Raw genomic sequence first — 17,974 nt, forward strand, 5'->3', positions numbered from 1 at the left:
TACTACAATACCGACAGAATGACAAACTTGATGATTGAATCAGACTTCTTAAATTGAACTTCATTATCGATCATTAAAATGTCATAGATGGGTGAAATCCGAATTTCATGAAACTCGATTGGGTTTCATCATGGGGTGAAGAGCAATCCGACTTGCTTCATGAAATCCGAGCAAGCGATAACAAAAAATTAGGTAAGAATATTTTTGTCATTTTATATTTTTAATTATTCTCTTAATTATTTATACAAGTAGGATTTTTCAAATACCAAGTCTAAAGTCTAAAGGGGACATTCAATTAGAGGGGTGGACAAAAATGATAAAGAGCACGGGTCAAAGAAGGCAATGATATATATATATGTTGACAAATTGGAATTACATAAAGCATGAAATTCAAGCTATAGGAATAAAGGACCACCAAGTCTGTCAGACCTGGCAAAAAGCATATCATCCAATAAATATTGATGGATAAATAAATACATAAATTATACATATATCTTAACAGTTGAGTTGGGACTAAAGCAGACTCTGATAAAAGTATGCCAAATGACTCCATGTGGACATTCCCTTGGCTATTTAAGTATGTGTTGGTTGTTGATATCTTGATTTAAATATATTAGCTTAGCTATTGACATTCTGAATTAGACTTGGTTTATGTTATTATTACTTAGCGGTTCTGGGTGGTGTGTTTGTTGAACTTTTAATCTATATAAATAAATATAATAATATGCCATGTGGAGGAGGTCATGTTACTACTAATCATGTAAAATGTAGAAATAATTAAAACAAGGATGTTGTAGCATATATATGAGATCATACAAAACATGGATTAAAAATGATTTTATTGTATTAAAAACAAGATGATGATACATAATTAAATTTAGACCACCCAAAAGAGAATGGGGAAAATTCATTGAATGAAAAATAATTGTAACATGATTAGATATTGTGGAAACTATTAAGCATTACCAACCATATCCAAGGAGATATTGTGGAACCCAATATAATAATATACATACAAAACTCCTAAGAATAGCAATTATGCAATTATTACAATTATTTTGTATTCTTAAGAAATTATGCAATTATTTATATTTATTACAAGAATCAGACTCCAAATTTTAATTTATAACAAATTTATTCATACACCTAAATCGTGATCAAGACGAATCATAAATTTTAAGAAGGTTGAGACGCTTCGACCAAATATTATCCATAATCGAGGACTTCTCGAATTTCTCACATTGTAAAAAAATAATAATAATATGCATACAATTGGTTGAATTGTATGATTATATGTATTTATTATTGTTGAATTGTATTTTCATTGGCCGTTTATACTCACCAGCAGATTCATGCATTTGATGATTAAATTAGTAATACCTTACATTAAAATAATGTAATTATTAATACTCCTATTTTTGTTTGCAATATATAAATAAATGTCACGGACAACAAAAATAAAAATAGACTTAATTAGTCTTCAACTTTCTCACCAAGAAATAAAAATAATAATAATCTAAAAACAGACTGAAAACAAACACATAAATGCTAATTACAAAATCAAATGGAAGCAATAATTCAGATCTAATCTTAAAAGAGAAAAAGAAAAAGAAAAGGACAACTTACAAGGGCCTGATTGTTTATTTTGGTACTTTTTCACTAAAAATAATACAGAAAGGCAAAGGAACACAGAAAATGCATTTGAACAGCAGGCTTAACATGGCAATTGAGGCCCTTTATAGTTATAGCACAGCAGCTAGCAGCAGTTGCTTCAACAAGATATGTATGCATGTATCTCCACCTTTTCCCCATGTGAAGAGCAAAAGAATTACAAGAAAGACGATGGAAAGAACAGATACATGGGATAAAAACACAAATAAATAACAATTTTAAAGCAGTAATCTTCTCTCCTTTCACTGATTGCAGTGCTTCACCCCCTTGGAAAATTCAGTAGCATTAGCCGATTGTGTGAAGCCACAACTGGTGCAGCCTTCATCTGTTTTCTCTTTTGCTTCCTCCAAATTCATATCAGTTTCAGTATGAAGTGAACACCGAAACTAGAAATATCGTAACCATCAATGTCAACCACCATCATACCCAACTCCATTTCCAGTAAGCCTGTTCACGGATCAGATCTAGTTCATATTGAACTATGAACGAGTTAAATTTGAGAGGTGGTCACTTTTAAGTTCTAGACATGCAAAAGCAATAACAACATTGAATGTAATATATAAGATAAGAAAAGAAACATTTCTGCAGCCATCTTATTCAGAGAGATTTGCATAGATATCATAATCTCAGAGGATTAGACTGGAAACAATAATTCTAGGTCACTTATCATTTCTATCTATGACCTTATTTTCTGAAAACACTACCCCTGGGTTAAGTTAAAATTAAAAAAAAAAAATAACAATACCGTTGGCTGCATTAGTGCTATCTCGTATGGTTCATGAGAAGGACTGGAATGAGATCAATCACGGCATTCATAAGTAAATAATAAAAAACTCAAGAGTGCTTACCACACCTAGATCTTGTCAAAATCTTCATCGAGACCTCCATCTCCATCATCTGAAAGACCAAATAGATAATAACTTTGCCAACCCCTCAAAACAAGTAGAAGGAAGAATATAAATTTTCCACACTGTCCAGTCATTTAAGAAATAAGGATAATGAACAAGAAACAGAAAGCCCAGTTGATGCATTACATACACATATAGTACACAAAAGATTGCGTAATCATCAGGAACACAACTTGATAGGACAATCATGGATAGTGTTGGAATCCCATGAGTAATTTTATGGGTAATCATCTCATAAGCTTGGACTGGCATCAAGACACAGATAGAATGACACAAAACCCTTACACAGGCAGTTCACAAATTACGTATAATATATATTGCAGTCCTTTGATTAGAACTGCTTTTGGGGCTTCTTCTGGCAGTTTAGACTGACATAAACAGCTTTTGGGCACTTCAATTATTCCTAAAAATTGTTTAACATGTGATCCTTATGGTGGCTTAGTGTAAAGCACATGAAGTCATCAAACACATTGTGGAAAAAGTTTCACATCTGATAAGCATAATGAAATGAATGATAGCAGAATATGCATAACATGCCAATTAAGCATTAAAGTAAGAAATAGACGAGGGCCTTGTGTTGGTAGAAAAATAATACACATAAGTTAACAAGTCAAGGGTTATTGGCATGCCTGGTTCCTCATCACTGTCACCAAGACCTCCAAGAAGAAATGCATCCAAGTCCTGTTCAGTAGCTGAAGAGTTTTTACTTTTCTGGTTCATACCTCCTGTTTCTGTTACAGAAGTAGTTCCAACTGTTGAAGTTTCCTTCGTTTTGTCATCTTTCACTTGTTTAGAAGATTCTAACTCAGAATCTTCCATGTAGCGCTTTTCATACCTTAACAACAGATTAAAAAAATTAATAATAAATCACTAAACCAATGAACCAGTACACCTATAAGACTATGAAAAGGAGGTGAATGGATATTTCAAAAGTTAAACTCCCAAGACAATGTCCACAAGTTTCAAAATGCATACTAAGCTCAACATGCAAAAACCTTGCAGAAATTCTAAACCCCATTCTCGTAGTTCACTGAAAGGAGCAGATAGGATACAGTCTCCATGTACTAACCAAAGTATCAATAGTAGGACTGCACCTTGGGATGAAAGGCTCGTTGGTAATTTTGAAAATAAATCACACTAAATCATCTAAGACAGTAGTACACTGGTCTATCACAATAATAGACATATTAAACTTAATTCAAATCAAATGCTTTTGAAGGATATTACCCCCACCCACCCCAAAACAGAAAGAGAAACATGAAGACCCATACAGGATGTCATTGTTTTAGTTCAACGTATCCAGGGTCAAGATTGAGACTTCAAAGGAGTGATAAAGACTTTCTCAAACTTGAAGTATCAGAATTTCCATCTCTGTGGATCCAGAGACTGTAGAAAACTTGCATTGAACAATCAAAAGATTGCACTAAGTTGCCAATGCAATGAAAAGGCCCTCATTCAGTAACAAAATGAAAGTATTTCAATAGGACAAGTTACTTACGGAGCCACATGACTATTAACCAGGATAAAGTATATCCTCCAGAACTTCCTCTCTTTCATCACGCGTGGGCATAACTCGTATCTCAATTTTGAAATTTCCTGCAGAAGAATACACAAGTTAGATGGCATGATGCACGCACAGATTGATACTCAAATCAGTGCAATGGATAATGGATGGATATTATAGCATATATACTCACAAACAAGTAACAACCAACTTCTATAAAAACTAGGGAAATTTGAGTGTGCTTTGACAAGTTTTTATGTTATCAAGATGACACCTTGCTGGGGCAGACTCCCCTTGTTGACCTTGTTAAAAATCAATTGCTCAATGATTTTAAAAGCTTAACAGAGCAACTTTCACAATTCTGATCGTTCTGATCTATGTGGTCGTTCTGACCCCAGTTGTCACGGTTGAACCACTCTCCCGAGTAGGTCATGTGACACTTAGAATAAACCAAGCCCTCTATTGGTGGCTAACTAAGTCAATCTTCCACCCTTTTATATGTCTTCAGCAACCATCCTGTGGATGCCTTAGGAATGGTTCTTGAAAGCTCACAAAGCTCTAGGGAGAGCACCTCTGAATAATCACTCTATTAGAGAACTTGAGAGAACTAAAGGATTAGAGGATAATTACAAATGAGGGCGGAGAGGGTTTATAAAGCCTACCACTTCCTGAACCAGTGGTTGAGATGCTAAGAAAAGATGTCCCCTCACATCCTAGACTCTTGGCTTTTTGTCTCCCATGGCTTCCCATGTTACATTCCCTTTATATATGAGAGGAATCTAGGACATACTAGATAATTTTATAATGGTCCGGAAAAGTCTAGGGCATCCCAGAATCTTGTTTCCATGCTGCTAGCTCAGTCATCTCCTTGCACCGATGGGGCATACAAGAATGTAGAAGCCATGCAGCTTGCTATAATTTTTGTCATCTGGGCATCATTTATATAATATTCAATTTGCATGAAGAACATTTCATGATTCCTTTCAGATTTTTTTTCTTGATGCTTCCTTCCAGATTTTGATTGCTGCTAACTTATGTAACAGAGCAGCAGCAGCAGCATACAATTTGAAGCTAATATTTTGAGATTTTGAATGAACAGTCTTGGGTCAAATGTTTCCATGATGAGTGAGAAAGCATACTAGTAAAGTCTATTTTGCTCTGGCATCTGCCTTAAAGAATGAAACTAAAAGCCTAACCTAATCTCACTTAGGGGTGGCTCAGAACCAGAACTAGTTTTATTGGGTTTACCTGTGGACTGGGCAACAAAGAAGTTTGATGGATTGTCAAATCTCTATTCTGACTGGGGATTCTCTCGCAATTCAGAATGAATTGCGCAGGAATTGTGAACTGGAAGAGAAGGAAATACAGATGGAGAGAGAGAGAGAGCTCAAAGAGAGAGTGAGAGAGTCGAGAGAATATGAGAGAGGAAATATGATCCAATTGTATTAAAAAACCTGCTGCTCCAGCAGCGTGTGTTGGCTTATATACCCTCCTCAAGGAGTGGCGCCAACATTTGAAATACATGCGGCTAACTACCGATCTTCTACATACTTCTATCCTTCTAACCGCTTGTCTCTTTTATTACAATGTTACCCCTTCTACTAATAGGCTATTACCCGGTTACCCTCACCTGCTCTTATCACATGACAATTCCCCTTCCCTTGGAATTCTTCTTGTCCTCAAGAAGAGTTTAGAGGAGTCCTATTGCTCTTGGAAATTGTTGGAGTAAGTCTGGTAAATACTCCCATGTCTTGTTTTCCGGATATAGGGTGAACCATCGGACCAGCACCTGTGTAAGAGGTAGTTTCTGTTTGTAAATCACTCTCTTGCCCACGATAGCTACAGGCTCAGCTACCTGTTGGGTCTCTGGGACGGCCAGAGGTAGGGTTGCACTCACCGAACTAGTGCTAAGAGAGGGTTTGAGGAGAGATACATGAAAAACTAGATGGATGGAGGTCTCTGCTGTTAGTTGTAGTCTATACACCGCTTTGCCCACCCGAGCTAACACCTCATACAACCCATAGAACTTGGGACTGAGTTTGGACACTGCTTTTGGAGATAGGGTCTTTCATTGGGCTTACCTCAATTTCAGATATACCCGGTCCCCAATTGAGAAATTTCGTTCGCTCCTCTCCTTGTCAGCGTATTGTTTCATTCTGTTTTGGGCTTTTGCCCATTCCTTCTTTAGGGTTTGCATAACTTGCTGCCTCTGATCCAGATAGTCGTCCACTGTGGCCACCAAATTGTGACCTCCACTAGTAGGTAATACTGGTGGTTTGTAGCCCAATAGCGCCTCAAATGGAGTCATCTTTAAGGTGGAATGGTGGTTGGTGTTGTACCACCATTGTACCAAGGGTTGCCACTTGTGCCGTACACGCACCGAAGGTAGGTCTCAAGGCATTGATTCACCGGTTCCGTCTATCCATCTGTTTCCAGATGGTATGCTGATGACATATGGAGCTTGGTACCGAGTGATTTCATGAGTTCCCTCCATAGTAGGAGGGTGAAGACTTTGTCCCAATCTATCACAATGACTTGTGGCAATCCGTGCAATTTACCCACCTAGTCGAGGAACACTCGTGCCACTTCTTGGGCTGTGAAGGGATGTGCAAGGCTTAAGAAGTGGTTGTACTTTGTAAGTCTGTCCACGACTACCAGTATGTAGTCCTTGCCTTCTGACTTAGGCAATCCTTCCACGAAGTCCATGCTGATGCTGGACCAGGCCTACTCCAGCATAGGCAACGACTGTAGCAGCCCTGGAGGGTGAATGCTCTCATGCTTACACCGACTGCAAATGTCACAGCCCTTCATGTAATCTTGCACCGCCTTTTTCAGCCCCGACCAATAGAACAACTGATGTACCTTGTTGTATGTACTTTGGACCCCAGAGTGGCCTCTTACCGGAGAGTCATGTAGGGCTGTCAGAATCTTCCTTCGTGGCAGCTCATCACCTCCGATCACCAACTTCTCTTTGTACCTTAGCAATCCATTCTTTAGTGAATAGCCCAGTCTGCTAGTAGGCTCTAGGGTCAGTTGCTCCATTAGATCCTTGGTCCAGTCTTCTTTCTCGTAACTGGATGCTACTTCTAAGTACCATTTCGGTATAACAGAAGTCATGGCCGCTAAAGTCCCTTCTTCCATGCAGCGAGAAAGGGCGTCTGCTGCTTTGTTCTCATGTCCCTTCCTGTATTGGATGATATAATCAAAACCCATTAGTTTAGACATACCTTTTCTTTGGAAGTGTGTTTGGAGTTTCTGCTGCAATAGGAATTTTAGGCTTTCATGATCTGTTTGAATAATGACCTTACTTCCCTCCAAATAATGCCTCCACTTCTCTACTACTATCAAAACAGCCAGTAGTTCTTTCTCGTATACAATGAGGCCTAGGTGCTTTGGTGCTAAAGCTTGACTGATAAAGGCTATGGGTCTTCCTCCTTGTGCCAACACTACTCCAACCCCATAGTTGTTGGCATCAATCTCTAGTACAAACGGCTGATTAAAATCAGGGAGGTTCAATGTAAGAACCTCACTCATGGCCTTCTTCAGCCTATCAAAGGCAACTTCGGCTGCTTCACCCCAAAGAAATCCCTCATTCTTTAGCAACTCAGTTAATGGCTTACTGATGATGTTGTAATTTTTAACAAATCGTCTGTAATAGCCTGTAAGGCCCAAGAATCCTCGCAGGGCCTTCACGTTAGTCGGTCTTGGCCAGGCAATCATGGCTACTACCTTTTGGGGGTTCGTGCTCACTCCCTTTCCGGATATAACATAACCAAGATATTCCACCTGGGTTTGTGCAAAGGCACATTTGGACTTCTTGATGAACAACTTATTGAATCGGAGGATTTGCAGAGTTGTCCTTAAGTGCTCTAGGTGTTTAGGAAAGATGGGGTTGTAAATTAGGATATCATCGAAGAAAACCAAAGTGAATTGGCGTAGATAGGGTTCAAATATCTTATTCATGAGGGCTTGGAAGGTTGTTGGTGCATTGGTCAAACCAAAAGGCATTACTAAGAATTCGTGGTGCCCTTGGTGAGTTCTAAAAGCTGTTTTATGGATATCTTGGGGGTTCATACGGATTTGATGATATCCTGAATGGATGTCGAGTTTGGAGAAAACTTTGGCCCCATGTAACTCATTTAATAGGTCCTCTATGATTGGAATAGGGAACTTGTTCTTTATGGTAAGGGAGTTGAGTTGGCGATAGTCAATGCAAAACCGCCAACTGCCATCCTTCTTTTTGACTAAGAGAAGAGGAGAGGCATATGGGCTGATGCTAGGTCTAATAATCGATTGGTGTGGCATTTCTTTTATCATGCGTTCAATCTCAACCTTCTGTTTTGGGGGATACCGGTAAGAGCGAATGTTAACAGGCTCGAAATTGGATTTAAGGTTTATGGTGTGGTCCAAAGGTCTAGGAGGTGGTAGAGCCTTAGGTTCCTCAGACAAATCCTTAAATTCAGCTAAGAGTTCATCAAGTCAGTCCAGTTGGTTTACCTCCCAGGGGATGGAGCCATCCCTCATTGAGTCCAGTATGAGTTTCCCACCATAGTCTGGTTCCTCCTCTTCCTGATCAATTGCTCGTATTGAGAACAATTGAGCCACCTGAATCCACTTGCTTTTGAATAGCTTATGTAATCTTTTTCCCGAAATAAGCTTGCAAGTACCAGCCTCTGCATTGCCAATGATAGTCATTCGTTTTCCCCCTTTTTCGAAAGTGACGTCCATTTTCTTAAAATCAAAGCAAATGAGGCTTACTTCTCTCATCCAATCCATGCCCAAGACCATGTCACAACCTCCTAACTTGAGGAGTCTTAAGTTAGCTTCAAAGTCTTCCCCTTGCATCTGCCAATAAAATCCCATACAAGCTGACTTACAAATCACCTTATGTCCATTAGCCACAGTAACAGACAGTGGATGAGTCCCTGTGAGTCTGCAATGGACCCTCTTAGCTACTCTTTCATCGAGGAAGCTATGTGTGCTTCCACTGTCAATGAGTATTGACAAGTCGTCCTCCTGTGCTTTGCCATCTACTTTTATGATCTTACTTGTGGACACTCCCCTTAAAGCATAAAGGGAGATCTCCATTTTCTCATCCTCTTCTTCTTTCTCTTGGTTCTCTGTTTCTCCAACCTCTTCTTCCTCTGTTCCTTCTAGTAGCAGCAACTGGCGTTTGCATTGATGGCCTAGAGCGTACTTGTCCCCACACCTGAAGCAAAGTCCTGCTAACCTCTTCTGTCCTCTCAAACTGTTCCCGAATGATTGGGATGGAGCTGGTAGAGCTAACGCCTTGCCACTTGGTCCCCATGTTCCACCTTCTTTGTTCCACTCCTGGCTACTCTGTTGCAGAGGCATCGCCTGCCATCCCTTGCTCATCCCTTTCTACTTCTTCGTTAATGCCTTTATTGCTAGCTCTTGCAGCTTAGCACACTCCGTAACCTGTTGTACTGTTTTTGGTTGAAACATTTTCACGGTGAGGCGAATCTCCTCGTTCAAGCCATTGATGAAACGTGATACGAAGTAACCCTCAGTAAGGGTGGGATTGGAGATCAACATGAGGGCCTTCAACTCCTCAAACCTTTGCTGGTAAACCTGCACAGATCCCCCCTTGTCTAAGCCTATTAAATTCTTCCACTACGTCTAACATTCCTTTTCTCCCCAAATCTCCCACACAGTCCCTCCACAAATTCTTCCCAGGAGCACTCTTCCTTCACTCCCATCCACCCCTGGTACCATGCATCTCCCACATCATTAAGGTAGCCAGCTGCAATTGTTACCTTATGTTGTTCGGCCACATTGTAGAGATAGAACACTCTCTCACATCACCTCACCCACCATCGCGGGTTCTGGCCATCAAATAGGGGAATCTCCATTCGCAGCATCAACGGACCGATTTGGTTCGATCCTTGTGCAACGCTCGGCCTCCTGACACCTGCGTTTTCTTCCATCACCAATTGCTCTATTTCAATTCAACAGATCCCTCTGATATGCAATTACCTCCTTGGCCATTTAGGATTGGTTCCGAATGTTCCCTCGAAGGGAACTCAGGTGAGATTCATACCTGAGTTTGGCATGAGCATCAGCATAAACCGATGCATGTGATCTCAGAGAGTTTGTGATCTTAGAGAGTTTGGTTCTGTCCTCTCATCTACTCCTCCAATCGAGCAGCTTGTGACCTATTCTCCTCCCGCCACAAGTTCATTGCTCCATCAATCCTTCTTTCCATCGAATTTTCAAACATGTCCATCCTAATCTACATCTCAAATACCGACGTCGTCACCTGCTGGAGTTGCACCTCCATATGTTTCATCTTGGTTCCGTCTGCCACGACCCTCCCAATCGCCCAAGAAGTTGCTCTGATACCAGATTGTCATATCTCTATTCTAACTGGGGATTCTCCCATAATTCAGAATGAATTGCGCAGGAATTGTGAACCGGGAGAGAAGGAAATATAGAGGGAGAGAGAGAGCGAGAGAATATGAGAGAGGAAATATGATCCAATTGTATTCAAAAACCTGTTGCTCCAGCAGCGTGTTGGCTTATATACCCTCTTCAAGGAGTGGCGCCAACATTTGAAATACATGCGGCTAACTACCAATCTTCTACATACTTCTATCCTTCTAACTGCTTGTCCCCTTTATTACAATGTTACCCCTTCTACTAATAGGCTATTACCCAATTTCCCTCACCTGCTCTTATCACATGACAGTGGTCACAAGGTATGGCATAGATTTATCATGGGCCATATAGGATTAAGGCAAGGTTGAAAGAAAATTACGTATTCAGTTTACTGACTTGCTCACATTAGTCTATCATTGTCTCTCTAGCACTCTCTTTCATATCTGATTCAGTAAACAGCTATTACTCTATTTTCCTCTTCCAAGAGCATCAACCATCCTAAAATATAGAATACAAACCACAAGTAGCGCAAATAGAAAACAACATATGAGCATATATAGGTGATGGAGACTGTAGAACAAAGAGCTTCAACAATGTAGCGTGGTATTAGAAAAGAAAAAACAGATTCATTTCCAGCAACATTTATTAAGGTAAGTTATCTTATTGATAAAAAGAAAGACAGGAAAACCTATTTTGTATTAAGAAACATGAAATACAAGAAACATGAACAGATTCATTTCCAGCAACATTATTAAGGTAAGTTATCTTATTGATAAAAAGAAAGACAGGAAAACCTACTTTGTATTAAGAAAGATGAAATACGAGAAACATGAAGTGAATTCAAGACAAGAACACTACACTCAATATTAATAAACAAAGCCCCAGATGCATTCTTAGTTTCTTAACACTTGATCCTCAAAACAAATGTACAATCAAACTATAAGTTGATCTCATCCACTGTATTATTCTCTTGTTTACAGTATGTTCCTTTCAAATGCTAGATTTAGTAACAAGATACAAAATACCTTTACTGTCAAGAGAACAAGTTTGGCATGTCTTTCTTGCCAAGCTGTGAGATCTTGACGAATATTTGAGACTGTGGGAACATCAGACATTTCTGAATCATCTGAATAACCAAAAACAATTAAAAAAATATCAGAGACTTTATGTATCATCTGCACGAGAAAGACAATGAATGAGCACTAATATCATACAAAGGTAAACATAAGAACATTGTCCGTGTGTCAATGTTGGCGTACTTTAATGGATTAAAATTCAAACATGCAACACCAGATGCACTCGATCCTATTTTTGAAACTACTATTATTAGATACTCAATCCAATTAAGCTTTCATTTTGAACCATTTGGGTTGGCTACATGTACCTTTTTTCTCTATTCTGATCTATCAAGGCCAATAAATTCAAGGCCCAGTGCAAAGCTCCTGCCTTTAGGTTGGTTCAACACCGACGGCTTTTGAGACTTGTTTCCTTATGTTGAAGGCATGACATCGACATGAAAATTTGAAATGGAGCTACTTTTAAGCTGTACCGTGGTTGCCCTGTCATATAAGATTCTTGCAACACACACACACACACGAACAGGTAAGTGTGGGGGTGGCTCCCAGATGGTTTTCAGGGTAATAGATTGCACCCAATGATGCAGGTTCGAGTCATGGCAGTCGCAGTGTGGGAGTTTCACCCTCCTGTGAGAGTGGTTTCTTGTGGGCACCATGCACTGTGCCTCCTACCTTAGGGGCCGCAGTATACCGTGATTAACCCCTCCCACGTGCGTGGGGCAGTGTGTGGGGGGCCCTTAAGGTGAGTGATTTCACCTTTTTTGCACCCAAGTTAGGTGTGTCCTAATGAAGTTCTACCAAACAAATCCACTCATTAAAACTACTAGCAAAAAAGGGGCATTATAATTTACAAGCTTCCTATAACCTAGATTACAATTACTAATCCATGGTCAGACAGTGTCAAGTTTCATGCTAAAAAGTAAAATCCATGTGAGAAAGTTTTAGGAACGAAAATGGTCAAGAAACTTAACACAGTCTGACCATTACCATATAATAATATTCAGTCTACTAGGCTACAAACAGGGCCAGCCCTGAGATTATAGGGGCACTAAGCTAAATTTTTTATTAGGCCCTCTACGACTATCTTTAAAAATAAAATTAATATAAATAAAAAAATTATTATATAAAATTCACAATATTTCACTTTAAATTTATTTTTTAGTAGTTTTAGATGAAAAATCAATAATTAAACTATTATAATTAATTTGTTCCAATATATATTTTTCAATAGACATAATCGTCAATCCATTAGTGTAGATTCACAAATAAGAGAGAGATCACAAATATTGAAATATAAACACAAAATTAATTGGTAATTTAAGGGCTAATAAAAAAAATCAAAAGACATAACTGATAAATCACACAACGGGATGATGAGAACAAAAATAGAATCACCAAAGAAAATGCATAATTATGAAATCAATTGGATTGAACACCTACACCTGCAAATTGATGACAGATGCAGTGATAATGGATGGATAAAAAATTGGGAAGGAGTGGAATTGAGGAAGATGATGGAGTCGCGACTACTGCCAGATGCATGAAAATAGTTGTGATACAATCATATAAGGGGGAGATTGAGATTAATTAAAAATGCATGGAATAGTTGTGAGGGGATGAGTGCTACTACCAGACGCATAGGAATGGAATTGATTATTAATAAAGGAAAATGAGAAATTGAGATTAATTAAAAATTATATTGATACTCATGAGATTAATTATTGATAAAAGAAATGTGAGAGATCGATATTAATTAAAAATTTACAATGGTCTTAAATAAGCATGGCGCCTAACGTCTCTTTTATTTTTAAATTTATTCTTTTTAATTAATTTTATTTTATTAATTAATTTAAAATCTGAAAATTAAAATTGGCATGCCCCTGCTGGCTGAAAATGGGCATGGGCCCTAGGCGGCTGCCTAGGCAGCCTATGCCCAGGGCCGGTCCTGGCTACAAAATTACTAATTAGACTGGAATCAACCACCAAATCAATATCGAAGTTGCATTTCTCTTGCTAAATCTAAATGTGTAAATCAAACAGAACGAAAAAAAGACGAGAAACACGGCTCAAGAAGTTACCTTCCAAGGGAAAATCCCGGAAAGTGTCGAATGTAATGCCCTTGACAAAATCCCTCAGCTCATCGGAGACCCCAAACCTCTCGAGATCCGCCACCGTGGAAGGAGTCTCCGGCGAAGAGTCGACGAGAGACGACAGCGCGGAGGCGGAGGGAATCTGGGACTTGATCTGGTCGGCGCGCTTAAGCGCCTCCTCCTTGATCTGGTCGGCGCGCTTCGAGGCCTCAGCGGCGATCTCCTTGGACCGCTTCGACGCCTCCGAGACGATGTCGGAGAGCTTCGACGAGCCAATTGTGAGATCCTGGGAGCGCCTCGCCGCCTCCTTTGTCAGCTCCTGAGATCGCTTCGCCGCTTCCTCGGCAAAGCTCCGGGCTTTGTTCCAGAAATCCATCGGCGAAGATACAAACTGTGAAATGATCGTCGATTTTGTTTCTCTCGTGGGAATAGTGATGACGAAGACGGGATATGATAAGATGCAGTGGGCTGCACGTTTTGCAAGAAGGGGGTACTCTTATGAGGCGACACGTTGCGTAGTTGAATCCAGTAGAGCCGGCCATGTGACTGCCACTGCCTGATTCATTGGGGTTGGCTACGTTTCACAATAAATAAATAAAGGGTTCCACGCAATACTTCCCAGAATTGGTGAAGATGCGTGCGTGGGATCTCTCTTATATTCTGCATTTTATATTTTCAAGCGTTATGGGTCAAATAAATTATTAAATCTTAATTTTAAGGTTAAATTAATTATTATAATTTTTGAAGAGTGGGAATATTGAATTTTAAAATATCAAATAAATCACTATATTTTTATGTCTTTACAATCACATTTTAAGCATTTAAATTTTGATCTAAATTAAAAACCAGACCAAATTAAGAAACCTAATTCGATCCAAAATAAATATGTTTGGTCTGATCATCTGTTTGAAAATTTTCAAAACTTAATTTTTGGTCTAATCTCCATTTTGAGCAAAAGACAAAATAAATATAGTAGTGTATTCTACACGCTATTGTATGTATGTACATACATATAGCAGTGTGCATGCGTAGCACTGCATATATATACTATAATATACATATACTATTCTATGTTAATTAGATTGGTTTGGATTGATTAATCTAGTTTGGTCCTACTCTTATTCAGTTTCAATTTGATTTTCCATCTGATTTTTTTTTGGCCAATTTTCATTAGAGTAGCCATCACAATAATGTTTGTTTTTTAAAGTCATCAAATGACTTTTTAATTCTATTTAGAATACCAACTTCATCCTTAATCAAAATAAACCCATACATATATAAATTCAAATTCAAGAAACTCTACAAATTGTAGAGATGTGCAGTTGGTTATAATTGAACCGACAAAAAATTATGAACTGGATCAAACCATATGCAACAACTGAACCAAATTGATCAAATAACCCCAACAAATCGAAACTTAAATTGTGCTAATCGAATTGAACCAAAAATCGAACTGAAACACGAAATAACCAAGAGACTGGCCTTGTTGTTGTCGGCCACCTAGTGGGCTGATGATTGGATTCCCTCAATCACGGTGATCCACATACTCAAAAATTAAAAGCATTTAACAGTTGAAATTTAGTAGATATAGGTTTCAAACTTTCAATGTAAAAGAGAAGTAGTCGGAAAACTTACTGAAAAACCATCGGCGTTGTCTTCATCTTCTTATTCGCCATCGACAACGACGACGAATGGTGGACGGAGAGATAAAAGATGAAGACGAAGAGCCTTCGGGCAGTGCCTAATCTACGAAACATTGAAGAGTTTTCATCTTTGCTATCGGCGACGGCGAATGATGGTGGAGGGAGAGAAAAGGGACGAAGAGACGAGGCAGTGTCGCCGGTTAGATCTGTGAAGACTCGAAGAGAAGAAAAGACGAAAAGACGAGAGAGATAGAGAGAAAAAATAACGAAAAGAAGTACAGACATGGCCCATGGGGTGTCGCGCCCGCGTGAGGGGGGTGTGGCCGATTCTGTTAGCCAAGGGGTATTTGCTACATGTTCGGTTCGATTTTTTTATTATTTTTATTAAAATAATTGAACCGAATAACTGGTTTTTAAATAAAAATATAATTGAATCGCTCTTTTTGAAAAATTGAACCGAATCGAACAAACTTTTCAGTTCAATTCGGTTGGTTAGGTTTAATCGAACTTTTGCTCACTCCTATAAACTTGTAATTTATATATTTTTTTTAAAGTATAATGGTTAATTTGATATTGTAGTGGACCTTTTTAAAAGTACTATCCCATTTTTTTTTTTCTCATCTTGATGATAATCTAACCTTCTGTTGTCACCAAACCCTTGGTTAAAAAACTTTATTGATATTATTTTCTATTTTAACACCCCCCACACCCCGGGTCAACGGTTACTAAATTGGTGGTTACAATCCATCGTGATGGGTTGTGGCCAAGAATCCCCCACAATGACGGGATCAATGCCATCAACTAATAGAGTGACAGAAAAAAGATAATTTTAGGACGATGATGTCAATGCTCTTATTTTTTTTTTAATGACTCAATCATTATCGACGTTGATTTTAACCCCCTCTCTCTCTCTAGGAAGAAAACCCATAAATATTTCTAAGAGAGAGAAAGGAACTTAGATTCAATGGAGCGAGCAAACTTGACTCTTGGTTGGGTTCTTCCATTAGCAACGGGCATGGTGGGGACTGGGGAGCCCGATCATTATCACTATATTTTATTTTATTTTTTTTTTTGTCGTATGTTTAGAGAGAAAGGGGAAAGATGAGACATTTTTAGGGTTTTCAAAAAAATTGACAATTATGTCTTGGTAACAAAATATAGGATCATGAAAGAAAGTTAGTGAATAAAGTCAATATTATTTTCAAAAAATAGGGATGGTGTGTGAAATTTATCTTAAAATAAAAAGCTTAGAAAATGTTATGAGGTAAAAAAATAATTTTTTTTTTATTTTTAATATTTTAATAATAGACCTTCTCGCCTTAATCTCCACCCATCTCTCACGGTCCAATCTTGGCCCATTTCCCACGAGTCAATCTTAGTTTGATCCTAGTCATGCGTCAGTTTGTAGCAACATTATTACAGCTGTATGCTAGAAACCTACGCGCCCGCTCAAAATTTTATATTCATTTATGATATATCTCATTCTCATTTATGGTGGATGTCATCCACATTAATAAGAGTCCCGTCGATGTCATGTTATCGCCTAAGAACCTCAATCGACACCAAATACTTAGTCCTATCACCCTACAAACACACGACGCATACATGCAGAAAAACCTCTCATCCTTTTATATAAACTCACTCTTCTCATAGTTAAGGTATGCTATTCTCTTTGACCCACTAATACTATACAATTTTCACTCTCTTACTCATTTGAGCGTCGGAGTGCTTGTAGATACCAGCCACCCCTTGATGGACTAATCGTCGGAACCCATCCCTTACCATTGCAGGCCCACTTCCGATCACCCATTTTTTAACGAGGAATGTACAAATAATAAAAATACAAAATATTTAAAATAAAAATGTTTACATCTAAATATAAAGCGATCTACCTAAAAAAATTTCATATTGATATAAAATGACACACGTGCACACAAAAATATTTTTTAATCTTCTATTGTTTGGATTTTTTTTCATAACATAATTAAAACGCATTACTTTATGTAATATATATATAAAATATTTTCAACTTAAAATATAATACAAATATAATTTTTATATATAATATGATAAAAAGTATATTTTTCCAAACAATATACAAAATATATTGTTCATGCCTATATATTTTATTACTAAATGTAAAAGTAACATTTATATCATTTGTTGACAAATCTTATTTTATTTTTATTTTTTTTAAATGTAACTCAAAGATAGTAGAATCGACTATATAAATTTTAAATCTCTAACCATTTTATTTATAAATTTATTATATTTAAAGATGTCACACGTAATTTTCTCTAATCTTCATCTCATTTTTTATATACACTTTCTTTATTTCAATATTCAGCTGACTTTGCATATATTAATTATATTATTTTAATAAAGACCCTTCTAATCTTATTATACATAATTTTTTGTTTTGGGCTTTTGTGTCTATCCATAGCTAATGGCTGCCATTGCTTGAAGGGCTTATTTTATATAAAGGATGGATAGATATTCACATGATCTCAATAAGATAATAGATGGTCCTCTTGGCTCTTGATGTAAGATGCTTTTAAGTCTCCACCACATGTGAAAAAATTAAAATTTTGCAATGGACCAACTCAACTCATAATCATTTCCTTAAAACTAGGCTTTGTTTAAGATAAATCAACTTTAATCTGCAAGACTTTATTTTGTTGAT

At 37.9% G+C, this 17,974-nt stretch overlaps 1 protein-coding gene across 6 annotated transcripts; it reads right to left on the reverse strand.

The window, feature by feature from the left end:
* Positions 1-1,607: 1,607 nt before the first annotated feature.
* On the reverse strand, positions 1,608-14,202 carry LOC127792933 (uncharacterized). Of its 6 annotated transcripts, none has more exons than XM_052323613.1 (6): positions 13,637-14,202; positions 11,508-11,608; positions 4,078-4,175; positions 3,209-3,414; positions 2,525-2,568; positions 1,608-2,118 (listed from the first exon to the last, which is right to left on the reverse strand). In XM_052323613.1, exons 1-5 carry the CDS (start codon positions 14,022-14,024, stop codon positions 2,525-2,527), a joined length of 837 nt encoding a protein of 278 aa, XP_052179573.1. In that variant the 5' UTR covers positions 14,025-14,202; the 3' UTR covers positions 1,608-2,118. The 6 variants fall into 6 exon arrangements, with proteins under 6 accessions (XP_052179573.1, XP_052179571.1, XP_052179572.1 ...); XM_052323611.1 differs by having other exon boundaries at positions 1,608-2,135; XM_052323612.1 differs by having other exon boundaries at positions 1,608-2,150.
* Positions 14,203-17,974: the final 3,772 nt, after the last annotated feature.

This window comes from Diospyros lotus, unplaced genomic scaffold (assembly GCF_014633365.1).
Source record: "Diospyros lotus cultivar Yz01 unplaced genomic scaffold, ASM1463336v1 superscaf1, whole genome shotgun sequence".
NCBI lineage: Eukaryota > Viridiplantae > Streptophyta > Magnoliopsida > Ericales > Ebenaceae > Diospyros > Diospyros lotus.